We start from the raw sequence: 14,144 nt of genomic DNA, 5'->3' as shown, positions 1-14,144 counted from the left end.
AAGAAGCTCTTTAGTCTCATGAAGTCCCATTTGTTTATTCTTTCTATTGTTTCCCTTCTCTGAGAAGGCATGGTGTCCAAAAAGATCCTTTTAATACTGATGTCAAAGAGTGTACCGCCTACATTTTCTTCTAGAAGCCTTATGGTTTCAGGTCTCACCTTTAGGTCTTTGATCCATTTTGAGTTTATTTTGGTGAAAAAGAATGGTCAATTTTCATTATTTTACATGTGGCTGTCCAGTTTTCCCAGCACCATTTGTTGAAAAGATTTTCTTTTTTCCATTGTAGGCCCTCAGCTCCTTTGTCGAAGATAAGCTGTCCATAGATGTGTGGTTTTGTTTCTGGGCTTTCAGTTCTGTTCCATTGATCTGTGCACCTGTTTTTGTACCAGTACCATGCTGTTTTGATTACTGTAGCTTTGTCGTATGTTTTGAAGTCAGGGATTGTGATGCCTCCCGTTTGGTTCTTTTTTTCTCAGGATTGCTTTGGAAATTCGGGGTCTTTTGTTGCCCCATATGAATTTTAGGATTCTTTGTTCTAATTCTGTAAAGAATCAGACACCCTTGTCTTTTATAGTTAATGCTCTTCCTTGGTTTCTATTTTACTTCCTGACTTTCAACCCAAGTTCATTTTCACTTTTCTTCTGTTGCAGGGAAAAGAAAGGGAGTAGGGAAACCCAGGTTGTTAATCCAAAGAATTAATACTGATTACTTAGTATTTCTGGGGGAGGAGATTGGAAATATTTTTTTCTAATAAATCTTTTTTTATATTCTTGGCAAATTCCTTGAATTCACAGAAGCTCTGTCATTTTCTGCCAAGTCCCTGTTTAGTTTGGATAACCAGGAATTGGATGGGGCACTTTGGGCTCAACAAAGAGAACAAAATCATTGGCAAATGTTTTTGTTATGAATGCTGCTATTACTGACTTGTAATTGCAAATGTGGTAATGCTTCTTCCAGGTGATTCTGCTGGGCTGCCAGCTCGCTTAACGTTGGAGTTCAGTGCTTTTGACATGTGAGTATTTTTTGCTTAAAATCTAAAGTAAAGAACGCCGCTTTTTGCAAGGAATGAGCCTTCTTAACCTCCCTCATAGGTGGACCACAGGGAGTACTGGGGGACCTCCCGGCGAGCAGGACCGGCTCCTCATGATTCTCTTTACCTCCCGTAGCACAGAGACAAGTGCTGGATGCTTAGGATTGTCTGCTTCATTTTTTAAGCAGATATTTGTTAAAGCCTGTTAGGTGCCAAGTACCATCTAGATTGATTGAGACTTACATAACATCCCTCCTGATTTTGATGGTAGTTAATATTTTGTGATCCTTTATTGGTACCTCTTGACTTACTCCTTTAGTTACTTATCCACAGGCATCAATGAACGTTTATTAGGCTACTTCTGTACAAGCTGCTGTGAAAGGCATTATAGGGCTATACAAAGAAGTAAGACATATGCCTTCAAAGAGTTTTTTTATCTGGTTGGGGGCCATCGGGAGTTTCTAGAGAGAAGAGAGACATTTATTACTTAATTAGCCAGGCATTTTCACATCTATAATCCTTTCAGATCTCCCATCTGTGATTTTTTTTCATTTTGAGATGAGGGAATAATGGGTCAAAAGGTAAAATGGCTTGCCCAAGGTCATGTGTGGCTTAATTTAGTAAGCAAGTGTGAGAAAAAGGTAAAATGTATTTCTGAGCTTGCAATCTAAGTAGGTGGTGGCATTTTGTCTTCTACAGAAATAGAGAAACCAGGAGGGGGCTACAGTTTTAGGAGGAGCTGAGTTTGGTTTAGAACACGTTGAGTTGGAGATGACAGTGCTGGTCCAGTAGAAATGTCCAAGAGGCACTAGAGTCAAGGAAGCATGGTCAGACTAGATGTGGGAGTCTTGCACGTGGAGGAGGTCGTGAGGCTGTAAGAGAAGAAGAGTCAAAGAGAACAAAGGGCCAGCTGTGAATGTACTCGATTAGGGAGGGCAAGAAGATGCAGAACTAGCAAAGGAGATAGAAGTTGTCTGACAGGAAGAAGAACTGGAAAGGAGTTGCAGAAACCAAAGAAGGAAATGTTTTCAGGAAGGAAAGAGATGGTCAACAATGTCAGAAGCAGGAACGTCAAAGTTCAGTCAAGGGCCATTGGATTTGTTGATTAGATCTTTTGTGGTTCTTGAGAATTCAGTTTCTCAATCTGAATTCTGCACAAAAGAGGGGAACAGAAACCGTACTGAGAGGCTGTAAGACAGGTGAGAGCTGACGAATTAAAGGCTGCAGTGAGGTCAACTTTTTCTGCTTCCTTGTACCTTTGCAGTGTCAAGGTGAGGGATCAGGGGAAGTCAGAGAGGCCTTTGGAAGGACTGCCAGGCTTTTGAAAGTGGCAGTAGTCAAAGGGTAGCAGATTTCAAATAAAGTATCCCTAGAATTTTATTTTTTAAATCTCTCCAAAAGTCAGTACCTTTTGTCTTTAGAAGGTGAATGTTGGTGTTTCTTGTTCTCTTCAGAGCTTTCTTGGTCCGTAATAAATTCCTTTGATTACTTGTCAAAACAAATCAAATCCCAGTAGTCGCTCTCCTGTTTTGGCAAACACTAACTTACTTTTGGAGCAATTACAAAATAATAAGGAAAATACAGACGACATTCAAGCATTAAATTATCTGAAGATGGTAAAATGGGGACTATCAGTGCTGTAATTTTAACGTAATATGGAGATTCGAACATTCATCACAAGCTAGCCTCACTCCTGTCTTTAATCTGAGACTAGACTGAAGGTTGTCTTTTCGAAGATATTAATAGTTTCATTCTTTGGAACAATTAATTGTAGAAAAAAGCAATTCACAGAAGTTAGGCTTGATCTTATAAAATCCAAGCATCTTAAACTTCAGCAATCTAGAAAATTTATTTGAAGGAAATATGAAAATCTGTGATCCTATAGCTGTGACTTTAACGCAGATTGCTCGATTTTACTGGTCATATTTTTTCATTTAGCTATTGACTGCTCACAATGTGTGAAGCTCCATAGTGGGCCCTGGGGGAGATGAGCAAGAATGAGACATGCTCTCTAGTGTTGTGAAGATAGCCCTGGATTTGAAGTTTGAAGATCTGGTATCTACAGTGTTTAACTCTGGGACCTGGAATAAGTCCTTTTAGTTTTCTCAGCTTCGGTTTCCTCATCTCTAACTCTTAGCTTCTAATGTTTCTTCCGGTTTTTAAAGTCTATGATTTTCTGAGTCCCTCTTTCTTAGAATGGTTGGTGCTATGGTCTGAATGTTTGTGTCCCCTTCAAAATTCATGTGTTGAAAACCCAATGCCCAAGGTTACAGTATTAGGGGGTGGGGCCTTTGGGAGGTGATCAGATAATGAGGGCGTTGTTCTCATGAATGGGCTTTGTGCCCTTATCAAAGAGGCCCCAGAGAGCTAGGCTGCCTCTTCCACTATGTGAGGGCATAGCTGAGAGTGGGCCGTCTGCACCTGGAAGAGGGCCTCCTCCAGAACCCGACCGTGCTGTCACCTTGATCTTGGACTTCCAGCCTCGAGAGGTGTGAGAAATACATTTCTGTTTGTAAGCCACCCAGTCTGTGGTATTTTGTTATAGCAGCCCGGGCAGATTAAGACAATTAGAAAGTTTAATGAAAGCACTTGGAGTTCCTTAGAAGAAATGAGTTCTTTATATTTAAATTATTTTCATTATTGTTGTTCTTTCTTTGTTTTTTTTTATTTTTTTTCCTTTTTCTCCCCAAAGCCCCCCAGTACATAGTTGTATATTCTTCGTTGTGGGTCCTTCTAGTTGTGGCATGTGGGATGCTGCTGCCTCAGCGTGGTTTGATGAGCAGTGCCATGTCCGCACCCAGGATTCGAACCAACGAAACACTGGGCCGCCTGCAGCGGAGCACGCGAACTTAACCACTCGGCCACGGGGTCAGCCCCCTTTCTTTGTTTTTATTGCTGTACATCTGCATGGGTTTGTAGGGAAAATCTTTATGAATTTATTCATCAGATACTGAGTGCCTCTTATGTGCAGGATGTGTAGGTATCGGGAATACAAAGACTTTCAAAACCTAGAGCTCTGGAGGACCTCTCAATAGAGGTAGAAGACAGCTATTTGCATTATGGTGTGCTCTGTGCTATAATACATGTGGAGAGGTAATAGTTATTTCTGAAATACTTACTGATTGCTTCCTCTGTATCTTAATAATAGAGCATGCTAGGCACTGGGAAGACAGAGAGGAATAAGACACAGTTGAAGAGCTAACAGTCCTAGTACTCATTTATAGATGCCAAGAGTATCTCAGCTTTGCATAACACCAGGTAAATCCCTCTTACTCTGCGTCCCTGGAAGTCTGCTGGGTCTCTGCCAGAAGCTGGCAACACAGGATCCTATTCTCTACATTGTATTAGGTGAGTATTAGGTGAGTTATCAGTCAAGTAGTATTTTTTAAAGAGTGGCACCTGAGCTAACAGCTGTTGGCAATCTTTTTTTTTCTTCTTCTCCTCAAAGGCCCCTAGTACATAGTTGTACATTCTAGTTGTAGGTCCTTCTAGTTGTGCTATGTGGGATGCTACCTCAGCATGGCTTGATGAGCAGTGCTAGGTCCACGCCCAGGATCCAAACCGGCGAAACCCTGGGCCACTGAAGCTGGAGTGCGCAAACTTAACCACTTGGCCACGGGACCCGCCCCTCAAGTAGTATTTTATCAGGCACCAACTGTCTTGTGCTGGAAGGTGCTGAATCAGATCCAAAAATGTAATGGCTCAAACACAAAGGAAATTTATTTCTTGCCCATTTATTAGTCTAGGGTGAGGGTCCAGTCTTATTCCCCCTTGTGGCAGGGCTTGCCTTTGTGTGCTGCATAAGACTGAATTGTCACCTCCATGTAACAATAGATAGAAGGAGAAAGAGAGCCAGGGTGAAAACAGGTGGAAGAGACACACTCAGTCTCTAAAATGCCCTAATGGGGTGGGGACACACATCACTCCACTCAGATTCTGTTGGAGGGAGCACAGGCCTCAATTCTCTTACAAGGAAGACTGAAATGTGCCCAACTACAAGCATCATGTATATATTCTATTTCTGTTTAAGAAGAGGAGAATAGATTTTGGTGGACAATCTGTTATCAAGTGAAACTGGTAAAAAAAAAAATTCTTTCCTTAGGTCTCTTTCCCTTGAACACATATGTTTTTAGTTGTAAGAAATATTTTTTCTTTTCTAAGCCTCAAATTGGACTTAATCAGAGAAATAGAAAGCATAACACTTGCCCTCAAAGAACTTAAAAAGTTTCTAAGGTGGGCCAGACCTGGTTGCCTAGTGGTTAAGTTCAGCATGCCCCACTTCAGCAGCCTGTGTTTGGTTCCCAGGCATGGACCTACGCTGCTCTGTTAGCAGCCATGCTGTGCTGGCAGCCTACATGCTAAAAAACAGAGAAAGATTGGCACGGATGTTAGCTCAGGTTGAGTCTTCCTCAGCAAAAAAAAAAAGTAGCTAAGGAAATAAGACTCATTTGCAAAATCACCTCTGCAGGGCACAGGCTGTATCTTATTCTCTGCTCCCTCGCTAGCACCTAACACGGATCTGATGTGTACTAGTTGCTCAAATAATTGTTGGATTCAATTACAAGCAGTCTAAGTGCATGGCTGTCAAAATAAGATGAGGTGTGGTTGATGGAAAGATGCCAATGGACTCTGTTAGAGGATGTTATAAATAGGAACTCAGATTATTATGGAAAGCAGATGATAAAGCAGCATGCCCCGAGACTGAATGTGACTTCCCAGGTTCCCAAAGTTCCTGTGGGCATGCAAATTGATGTACACGCAGCAAAGATTCCTCCAGGTGTGAAAAGCAACCTCTGCCCTTCTTCTGGGAGATTATTCCATCCCGGCCACCTCCGCTACCTGTCTGTTATGGGGGCTCTGGCCACATGCTTGCCTTTGGCCAAGTGTAAATAACGGGAACAAAACAGCCTCAGGACTCTCCTGAGTAATCGCCTCGAGACTGAGTGAAGTGAGTTTCTAGGGGGTAACGTCCCCAAGCAGGCCCGGCTTCAGGCCTCCGTGAGGTCCGTTCTTTGCCAGGTTAGCGCACATCATTGTGAGTTCACTATTAGCTCTAGGATATGGGGCGGATTTCTAATTCTGATTTTTTTAACAGCTTTATTGAGATATAATTTACATACCATAAAACTCATCCTTTAAAAATGTTCAATTCAGTGGTTTTTAGTAGCTTGTATGACCGCCACCACTATCTGATTGCAGAACACTTTCATTACCCCTGAAAGAAACCGTGTACCCATTAGCAACCACTCTCCATTCCTCCCTTGTGCTTCCCCCCAACTCTAGGCGACCACGAACCTGCTTTCTGTTTCTATGGATCTGCCTATTCTGGACATTTCATATAAATGGAATCGTAGGAAACTAAACCAATAAGTGTCCCAAGGCCAGGATTTGGACTAAATTCTCGTTTCCAAGTCTAGGGCTCTTTCCACTCCTCATTGGAGCCACCTCTTTGTGGAACAAGTGAAACTTGAACCTTGAGAAGCTGGTAGAATGGCTTTGCCTCCCATCATCACTTTTTAAATTTGTTTCCCTGACCATTTCCCGTGGTGGAACTTTAGTCATCAAAATGCTTCTCCTTTGAAACTTCATCTTGTCATCACCAGTTAACTTGCATGAGCACTGATGTTCTAGGCGTGTAGCTGTCCTGGCAGTTGCTTGAATTCTTGAGACGTAGTTTCCTCCACTCTTGGAGTGAGGCTTTGGCATGGCATTCACACACCGGGGACATTTGGACATGTCCTCTTGTGCTCGTATCCATATTAGATCATAGCATCCTTCCTTCTGTTTCAGCACTAATTTCGTAAAGCCAAGTCTGAATGTAGAAGGCCTAGTTTACCAACTACCCTGCTTCTTCCTTCTCTCTAGGCTTAATCTCGCCCCTTTGTGATTTCTTTTTCTCTTCAAGTCTATCTTTGATGGCCTCCTCTCACCTGAACGAAAAATATTCATTTATTGGAATACGTGGTGACGGATAACCTATGATTTGCTGACTCACCAGCTCCCTAAGGAAGACTCTGGCCGTTGAAAGTGATTTCTCCCCCAGGACCTGGTGTTTGAGCCTTACAGATGGCGTTTGGCAGAGCCTTCCTCACTCACTGCATCCCTCCATACATATTCTAGGTTTAGATCACTTCTCCTTGCAGCCCCCCGAATCCTATTTTATGCAGATTTCAAAGGAAGAGACACTGGGTCTTGTAAACCATATGGCTGCCATCAGTGTAATCAATAAAAATGCATTCTCTCTGCAGTAGTAGTAAGTGACAACAATATTAGGCTACTAATGAAATGGATCTTTTCATTGAGCATCTGTAACTTCTGAAACACAAGTTAATCATTTCAGAGAAGAGACCAGATTTTTCCACCTCTGAGTTTGTATTCAGAATCGACTCATCTTTTCCTCTCCTGACTTGAATTGCTGTGAAGACCCTGAGGCCTTTGGGGGCAGTGTCGACTGTGACACACTTGTGGCACAGATGATTGGCAGGTAGCCCAAGTGTAACACATTTTGTCTGTGTGACTCGGATAGCCAGCAGGGGTTTGCTCAGCAGCAGTGCTGTGCAGAGCCTGTTGAGCTGGGCTAGGTCTGGGGACGGTCAGAAGAGGGAGGCATGCTCCCTGCCCTCGAGCAGCTTACTGTCCTCCAGTCAGGTGTATGTGACTGTCGGTCTTGAAAACTCTCTAAAATATGCTCAGTTTAATGCACCAACCATTACCAGAAAAAATGGGAGAAGGCTTCCTGGAGGAGGAGGGTTTGAAATAGGCTGAGGGGGCCTTGAAGCCTGGAGGGCTTGAGTGAGGAGTGGACGGCACAATACCTTGGAGTCAACTAGTTCTGACTTTCAGTTCCAGCTCTCCCTATTCTTATATGACGTTAGCAAGTTATTTAAACCTTTAAATGGAGGAACAAGCTGTTATGTGAATTCAGACCTTGTACAGTTCCCAGCACAATAGAAGCTCAATAAATGATGTTTCCCATTTAGGTTAAAGATGGGAAAGAAGGAAAAATAGGAAATGAACTTATGTTTGAGGGGCAATGGAATAACAGCATTCTGAGAGATTAGGGTAAAAGGAATATAGAGGCTTTTTTGGGGTACAGTGCCTGTTTTTGGTTGTTAAATGATATTCATCTTTTCCCAAAGAAACGTACAATCGATCTTCTCCTTGCCCGACAGAGCACTGTCCTTTGTCTCCCACTGCTGTGTTGGTTCGTTTGTCACTCCCTGGCTCTCTGAGTCCCAGCTGTGCCTGCTTAACCTTGTTTCTCTCGTATCCAGGAGTGCCCCCACCCCAGCTCACTGCTGCCCGGCCATTGGAACACTGTATAACACCAACACCCTCGAAGCTTTCAAGGCTGCGGATAAGAAGCTACTTTTGGAACAAGCAGCAGACGAGGTTAGCTGGGAAAGCGTGATGTATGCATCATATATTCTGTGGTCGCGGCAGGCAGGCTGTTTCTGGTCAGGTGCGTGGGTCTGTCCTAGAAACTAGTAGATAGTCAGTACTCCAAGGTAGTTGTGGGCTTCTGTGTTGCTGGGAAGGGCAGAGTGGAGACATTCAGGCTCTCACCTGAGGATAGGCTGGCAATTCATGCCAGGGCAGTGTGAAAAGCTTTGCTGCTGATCTCCAGTTAGCATTCTGAAGCAGTTTGACCTCTCTGCGAGTTGTGTTCCTGTGTCTGAATGCATTTGGGTTCTCTGTTCTTTGTGCCCCTTGGAGAGGCTTTCCAGCCTAAGCACTGTAGTGCTGTCAGAGATGATCATATGGCGTCTCCAGGATCCTCAGCACTAAGTCTAAACTGCTCCATCTGATTTACAGGACCCCTTGGGGCCTGGCCTCTGTGGTCTCTCTGTGCTGTCACTCTTATCCCTCCTCCTCTGACTCAGTCACAGCAAATCACTCCTAATTCCTTCCTTCACCTACTCTTTGTTCTCTCCTTTACCTTTGGCACATGATGTTCTCTCTTCCTGGAATGTCTTTCCTTTACTTCTTCACATCTGAGTTAGCGTGAGGATGGGGGGATAGTTTATCCCATCCTCTCAACCCACTTAATCAGGTGTTGTTCACACTAGTCTTATAAAACAAAGGAGTCTTATTTATGTGGGTGCCGTGGTCTGAGAAGTGAGTCTCCCTCCTTTGGTGCTGAGGTGGGCGTCCCTTTCCTCCCTCATAATAGATACAGTGTGTGACTCAGGTGATGATCTGAGTCTTCGTTGGATGATCCTCCAAGGATGTTCTTGTCTCCCTGACCTGTGGCTTGACTGCTCCTGAGCCTCCTGTCTTGGCTGCACTTTTAAAAAGCTGTCTGCAAAGAGTTGGGTCAGGTCTTACTCTATCATTGAAAACAGCAGTTTGCTCCTCACGGGAATCCTAGCCCTTCCCCGGGGCTCAGCCTTCCCCTGGCAGTCTCCCCGCCACAGCTTAGCAGAAGCAGGAGCCTGCTCTTCAGTGGTCCAGCTCCTCCAAGGTTATGACTTCAATAGCAAGAACTTCTCTTTGCTTCTTTCCCTCTTCCACCCATTTGGGGGCAATGGCTTTTATTGGTCCAACAGTTTGTGTTGCTTAGTGACACAATGTTTAGCAACTAATCTTAGCTACTAAAACATCTTGTGACCAGCAGCTGCTGCTTCCAGTCACAAAACTTGCTGAGTACTCATAAACTTGAAATTTGTTCTCTTTCCTTCATGTCTGAGGGCAATATAATCCCAAATAAGACTTTAAGAAATCCCCTATACGTGGTTCAGATCACTCCTGGAGCCTCTCCCTGGCTCTTTTCCCTCTTACTTCCCCAGCCAAGATGGTGCTCCTCCCAGGAATTCTACATCCTTCTGCGATAGTGCATCCTGCCTGGTGGTGTACTCGGACATTGATGCCTCTCTGTCTCTCACGAGACTATAAGGTTCTTGAGGGTAGGAACTGTGTCTTTTAGTTCTGTAACCCCAGTGTGCCTGGTATGTAGTAGACGATAAGTAAACACTTGTTGAAGGAAATAACGAAGGCATGAAAATGGCCTGGTTGCCTCCTCTGATGCTGAGACCCACTGAGAGGAGCTTCTGGGTTCTCTCGCTTTCCTCAGCCTCTGCAGGGAGTGTGGCTGGTGGAGAGGCCGTGTGAAGTGGGCGGAGAGAGTAACGACCCTCTTGGTTGCCTGGGATAAGTGGTGCTAGGCCTCTAGGAAAGAAGAGCTTGGTGCTTTTCAGCTCTGTACTTTGCTTGAGAGTGAGAAGCTCCGAGACGCCTGATCACCTGCCCTGACGCTTTTCTTTCTTCTGGCAGATATGGGAATCCATAAAATCGGGCGCTGCCCTCGAAAACCCTGTCCTCCTCAACAAGTTCCTCCTCTTGACATTTGCAGTAAGTAAATGGACCCATGTTCACATTTAGATTGCTCGAATGCCCTGGCCAAACCCAGTGTGCTGATAGAACAGTGGGCTGTCGTTTCGCTGAAGCTATCACCTTGTGTTAGTCAGATGATGACTGTTTAAGAAAAGCTCATTTGGTTAGTGGTCCAACAGTGCTGGCACTTAGTACCAGTGCAAAATTAACTCCTTCTTATTGATCATCCTGGTATGGTCATACACTGGTAGTAGTTGCATGGTTTATGTAGCACAGTGACCCAACTCTTGTCATTCAGGACATGATAGTCAGGTTCAGGGAGCAGTGGGCCCTTGTTGCTGACGTCTTCGTTAAATACAGTCCTGCAGAGCTTAGTTGCTGGGTCCATTAACATAAGGAAAAGGTGGTGTCTTGGGGATCCCGACCATCCCCAAGCGTTTTCTGGGCTAGAGGAGATCATACTACATAGTTTGACTAGACAGTTACATTTTTTTGAGAAAGAAAAATGTTTTATGTAAGTGAGATCTAATTAAAATGAACATTAGGGGCAGCTTTGAAGAGGGAAAGATTTCACAATAGGGTAACATCTGCTACCTAGGAAAGTAAAAGGACCTGGTCTCCGTGATGGGGAAAGTAGGGAAAAGGTGAGGGTTGATTATGGAAGGACCAGCTACACACACACACACACACACACACGTGTATATATACACATATAAGTATATGTGTGTGTGTCTCTATGTATCTACATGTAAAACTAATTCACCCCTTACAGTTATGTTGACTGTACACTATGTTGTTAAGTGTGTGTTCTACAGACCCTTGTGCGTCCGGGCTGTTTTCAATATTCACAATTAAAAAATTGTTGCTGTGAAGAATATTGGCCATGCTGATCTTTTTTTCCTGTTCATTTTATTTCTTTAGACTATATTCTGTGGAGCAGGCATATAAGCATATTGATGTTGATATGTATTATGTGTTGTCGCCACAGCTTCATCAGCTTTGGGTATTAATCCTCTTCCCCACATTTTTCTCTTTTTTTTTTTTTTGCTGAGTTACAGGTCTTGCCTTTCTTCCTCCCCCACGAACTGATTCTCCATCTCTTCTGAAGGCTGCCTCTCTGATTTACTGAGGGAATGACAGGAATCAAACTGGAGGCCTTGCCAAAGGGTGGCTGTCTACAAGGAGCACATTTTCTAGCCAGTTATAAAGCTTTCTGTGCAATAGTAGGGGAGATAGAAAAATGTTTAAATTCTTCATGAGATTACTAGGTGTAATTTGGCATTGATAATTTGTCTGTAAATTTGAGTGATTTTGTAAATTCGCTATTGGTATAGATATAAGTCATGCTAGTTAAAGATTTCTAGTTTTGTTACTTTAATGTCAATACTTTTTCTGTATCAAGAATTCTAGTTAGTAGAATCCAGTTGGCAATTTAAATAGAAAAATAACATTAGTTCTTAAAGTTTTAAGGCATTTCCTAGAGTCAGTGTGTATGTTAGCCTTGTTGCCTTTTTTACTGTGCATTCTTAGCCTGCCTTTAAAAAAAATTAAAAGTCTCTATCTTTTAAAATCTTCAGACACAAAAGGCTTTATGTTTAATTCAGTTGAGGTCCTTTGTATCCTAAAAAACATCCTGAGAAATTCAAGCCTTCTGACTTTTGAAGATGGCCTGATAAAGCTTCTTAGAAATCGCCAAGTCCTCCGTCTTGAATCATTTAACCTTTTCCTAAAGATCAGTTATGACAAATCATTTAAGTACAAAGAAGAGAGAATAATCTCTGGAGGTGTTTTTGCTTTTATTTTTGCTGTTTTTAGGACTCAGAGAAACAGACACTTCACTAATTTCAGTTTTATAGTTTGTTTTGCTGTTGTCAAAAGGGGATTTGTTCTCAGTTGAACAGTTATTAGCAGAATTAGAGACTGTGGAAACTACAATTACTAGACCCTCTCATCTGGACGCACATTTATGTACAAGTTTATATTTAAAAAGTCATCTAGTATGGTTCCATTTATATGAAAAGTCCAGAAAAGGCAAATCCGTAGAGACAGAGAATAGATTGGTGGTTTCCAGGGGCTGGGAAGAGCTGAGGGTGTGGGGAGTTTCTGTGAATGAGTTTTTTAACTTATGAACTAATGGGGAGTTTCTGCTATTGGAGTTTCTTTTAGGGGTTATGAAAATATTCTGGAATTGGTGGTGATGGTGGTACAACTTTGTCAGTATACTAGGAAACTACTCAACTGTACACTTTAACAGGGTGAATTTTATGGTATGCGAATTAGTTCTCAATAAAAAGTCTTCTAACCACCATCTACTCTTTACTCTTAGCAAGATTCAAGAAGAAATATTAATTACCCAAATAAACTACATTGTGGTCAGTGCTAACAGACTGGTGAGGATGCTGTCACATACCCACATAACTGTGGGATCCTACCACATGAGTGATTCAGGCCACACATGCTGCAGGCATCCAGAGGCAAGAGCATTCAGCCTGAGTGGGCACAGTATCTAGGACAGCGTCACAAGTCAGTGCCCCTGCATCGCTTCCCCTGGTGGAGAAGCAGTCAGATACACCCCTGAAGATGTAATCTCTTATGTCATCGATGCTCCTTAGTTCTTAGACCCTCTTCTGTGACTCATACAGTTAATCATGTACTCACTTTATCTCTGCTTCACGCAGAGAGTGAGCTGCCCAAGGGCTGCACTGGGTTTTAGTCATCTTCTTATCAGAGTGTCCAATGTTTTGACTTGTCCATAGCAAGTGCTTAATAGTTGTTGACTTGAATTTCGCCAATAAGGCGTTTCTGAAAGCAACGTTGTATTATCTCAGGCATATGTAGGTTATGAATAGCACAGCTTCTTTAATAGCATGCTTAATTCATCTGATTGTAAAGAGAATGAGACTGTGTTTGGAGGGCATGCCTCCACAGATGGAACATTGAGTATGTGTGGACAAAAGCTTAAGTTTTGGAAGCAGGATTCTGCTCCCCTCTCTGCCACTTATTATCTTTGTTTTGTTCAAGTTCTTCACCCCTCTCTAAGCTTCAGTTTTCTGTCTATAACATGGGATGATAGTAGCTCCTTTCCAGGGTGGTTTTTGTGTATTAAACAGTGATGACGATATTGTCAGTTACTGATTGAGCACTTTTTGTTAGCAAGTGGCCAATAAAGTACATTATGTTTATCATGATATTTTAGCGTGTGGTGTGTGGGACTATTTTGGGATAAAGACATAAATTCTGTATTTTATCATGAGTTCTTTCGGAGATGAGAATTTCTGACAAGCTGGTCATATCTTGTTTGTGTCAGTTTTTCTGTCTTACGTGGCTATGGGAAGTTAAGTTAATAGATGAATTTCAGTTTAATCATTGGTACTATTCTGATGTCCTATGTTATATTTTTTCTTCTAGGATCTGAAGAAGTACCACTTCTACTATTGGTTTTGCTCCCCCGCTCTCTGCCTTCCAGAGAGTATACCCCTCATTCAGGGACCAGAGGGCTTGGATCACAGGTTTTCACCAAAACAGGTATCAAGAAATAAAACAAAATGCTGGTAAAATTGGGTTTAACGTGTATGAGTAGATTATCTAGCTCATTCTAAAGACAGATAGGCACTTGTCTGGATGAAGAGATGGTTACTGTGGAATCCTCCAAAGATAGTACTAGGAACAGACTTCTTCACCAACTGTTTGTAAAATCATTTTGAAGAAATAGTGAGCAATACTTTTCCAGGTTTTCCGTGACATTTGGTGAAATGCTCAGTCAGTAAGGAGGAATTATAAG

At 42.6% G+C, this 14,144-nt stretch overlaps 1 protein-coding gene across 3 annotated transcripts in view; it reads left to right on the top strand.

Moving 5' to 3' along the window:
* ATG7 (autophagy related 7) overlaps window positions 1-14,144 on the top strand; it is a 258,483-nt gene that overhangs the window by 27,072 nt on the left and 217,267 nt on the right. For all 3 annotated transcript variants that reach the window (XM_046641431.1, XM_046641447.1, XM_046641438.1), the window contains exons 3-6: window positions 958-1,012; window positions 8,305-8,422; window positions 10,304-10,381; window positions 13,772-13,888. In XM_046641431.1, the coding sequence (XP_046497387.1) occupies window positions 958-1,012; window positions 8,305-8,422; window positions 10,304-10,381; window positions 13,772-13,888 (368 nt within the window). The remainder of the gene's footprint in view (window positions 1-957; window positions 1,013-8,304; window positions 8,423-10,303; window positions 10,382-13,771; window positions 13,889-14,144) is intronic.

This window comes from Equus quagga, chromosome 1, assembly GCF_021613505.1.
Source record: "Equus quagga isolate Etosha38 chromosome 1, UCLA_HA_Equagga_1.0, whole genome shotgun sequence".
Lineage (NCBI taxonomy): Eukaryota > Metazoa > Chordata > Mammalia > Perissodactyla > Equidae > Equus > Equus quagga.
The sequence above is the reverse complement of the archived record's forward strand: the minus strand, read 5'-3'. Positions and strand labels throughout refer to the sequence as shown.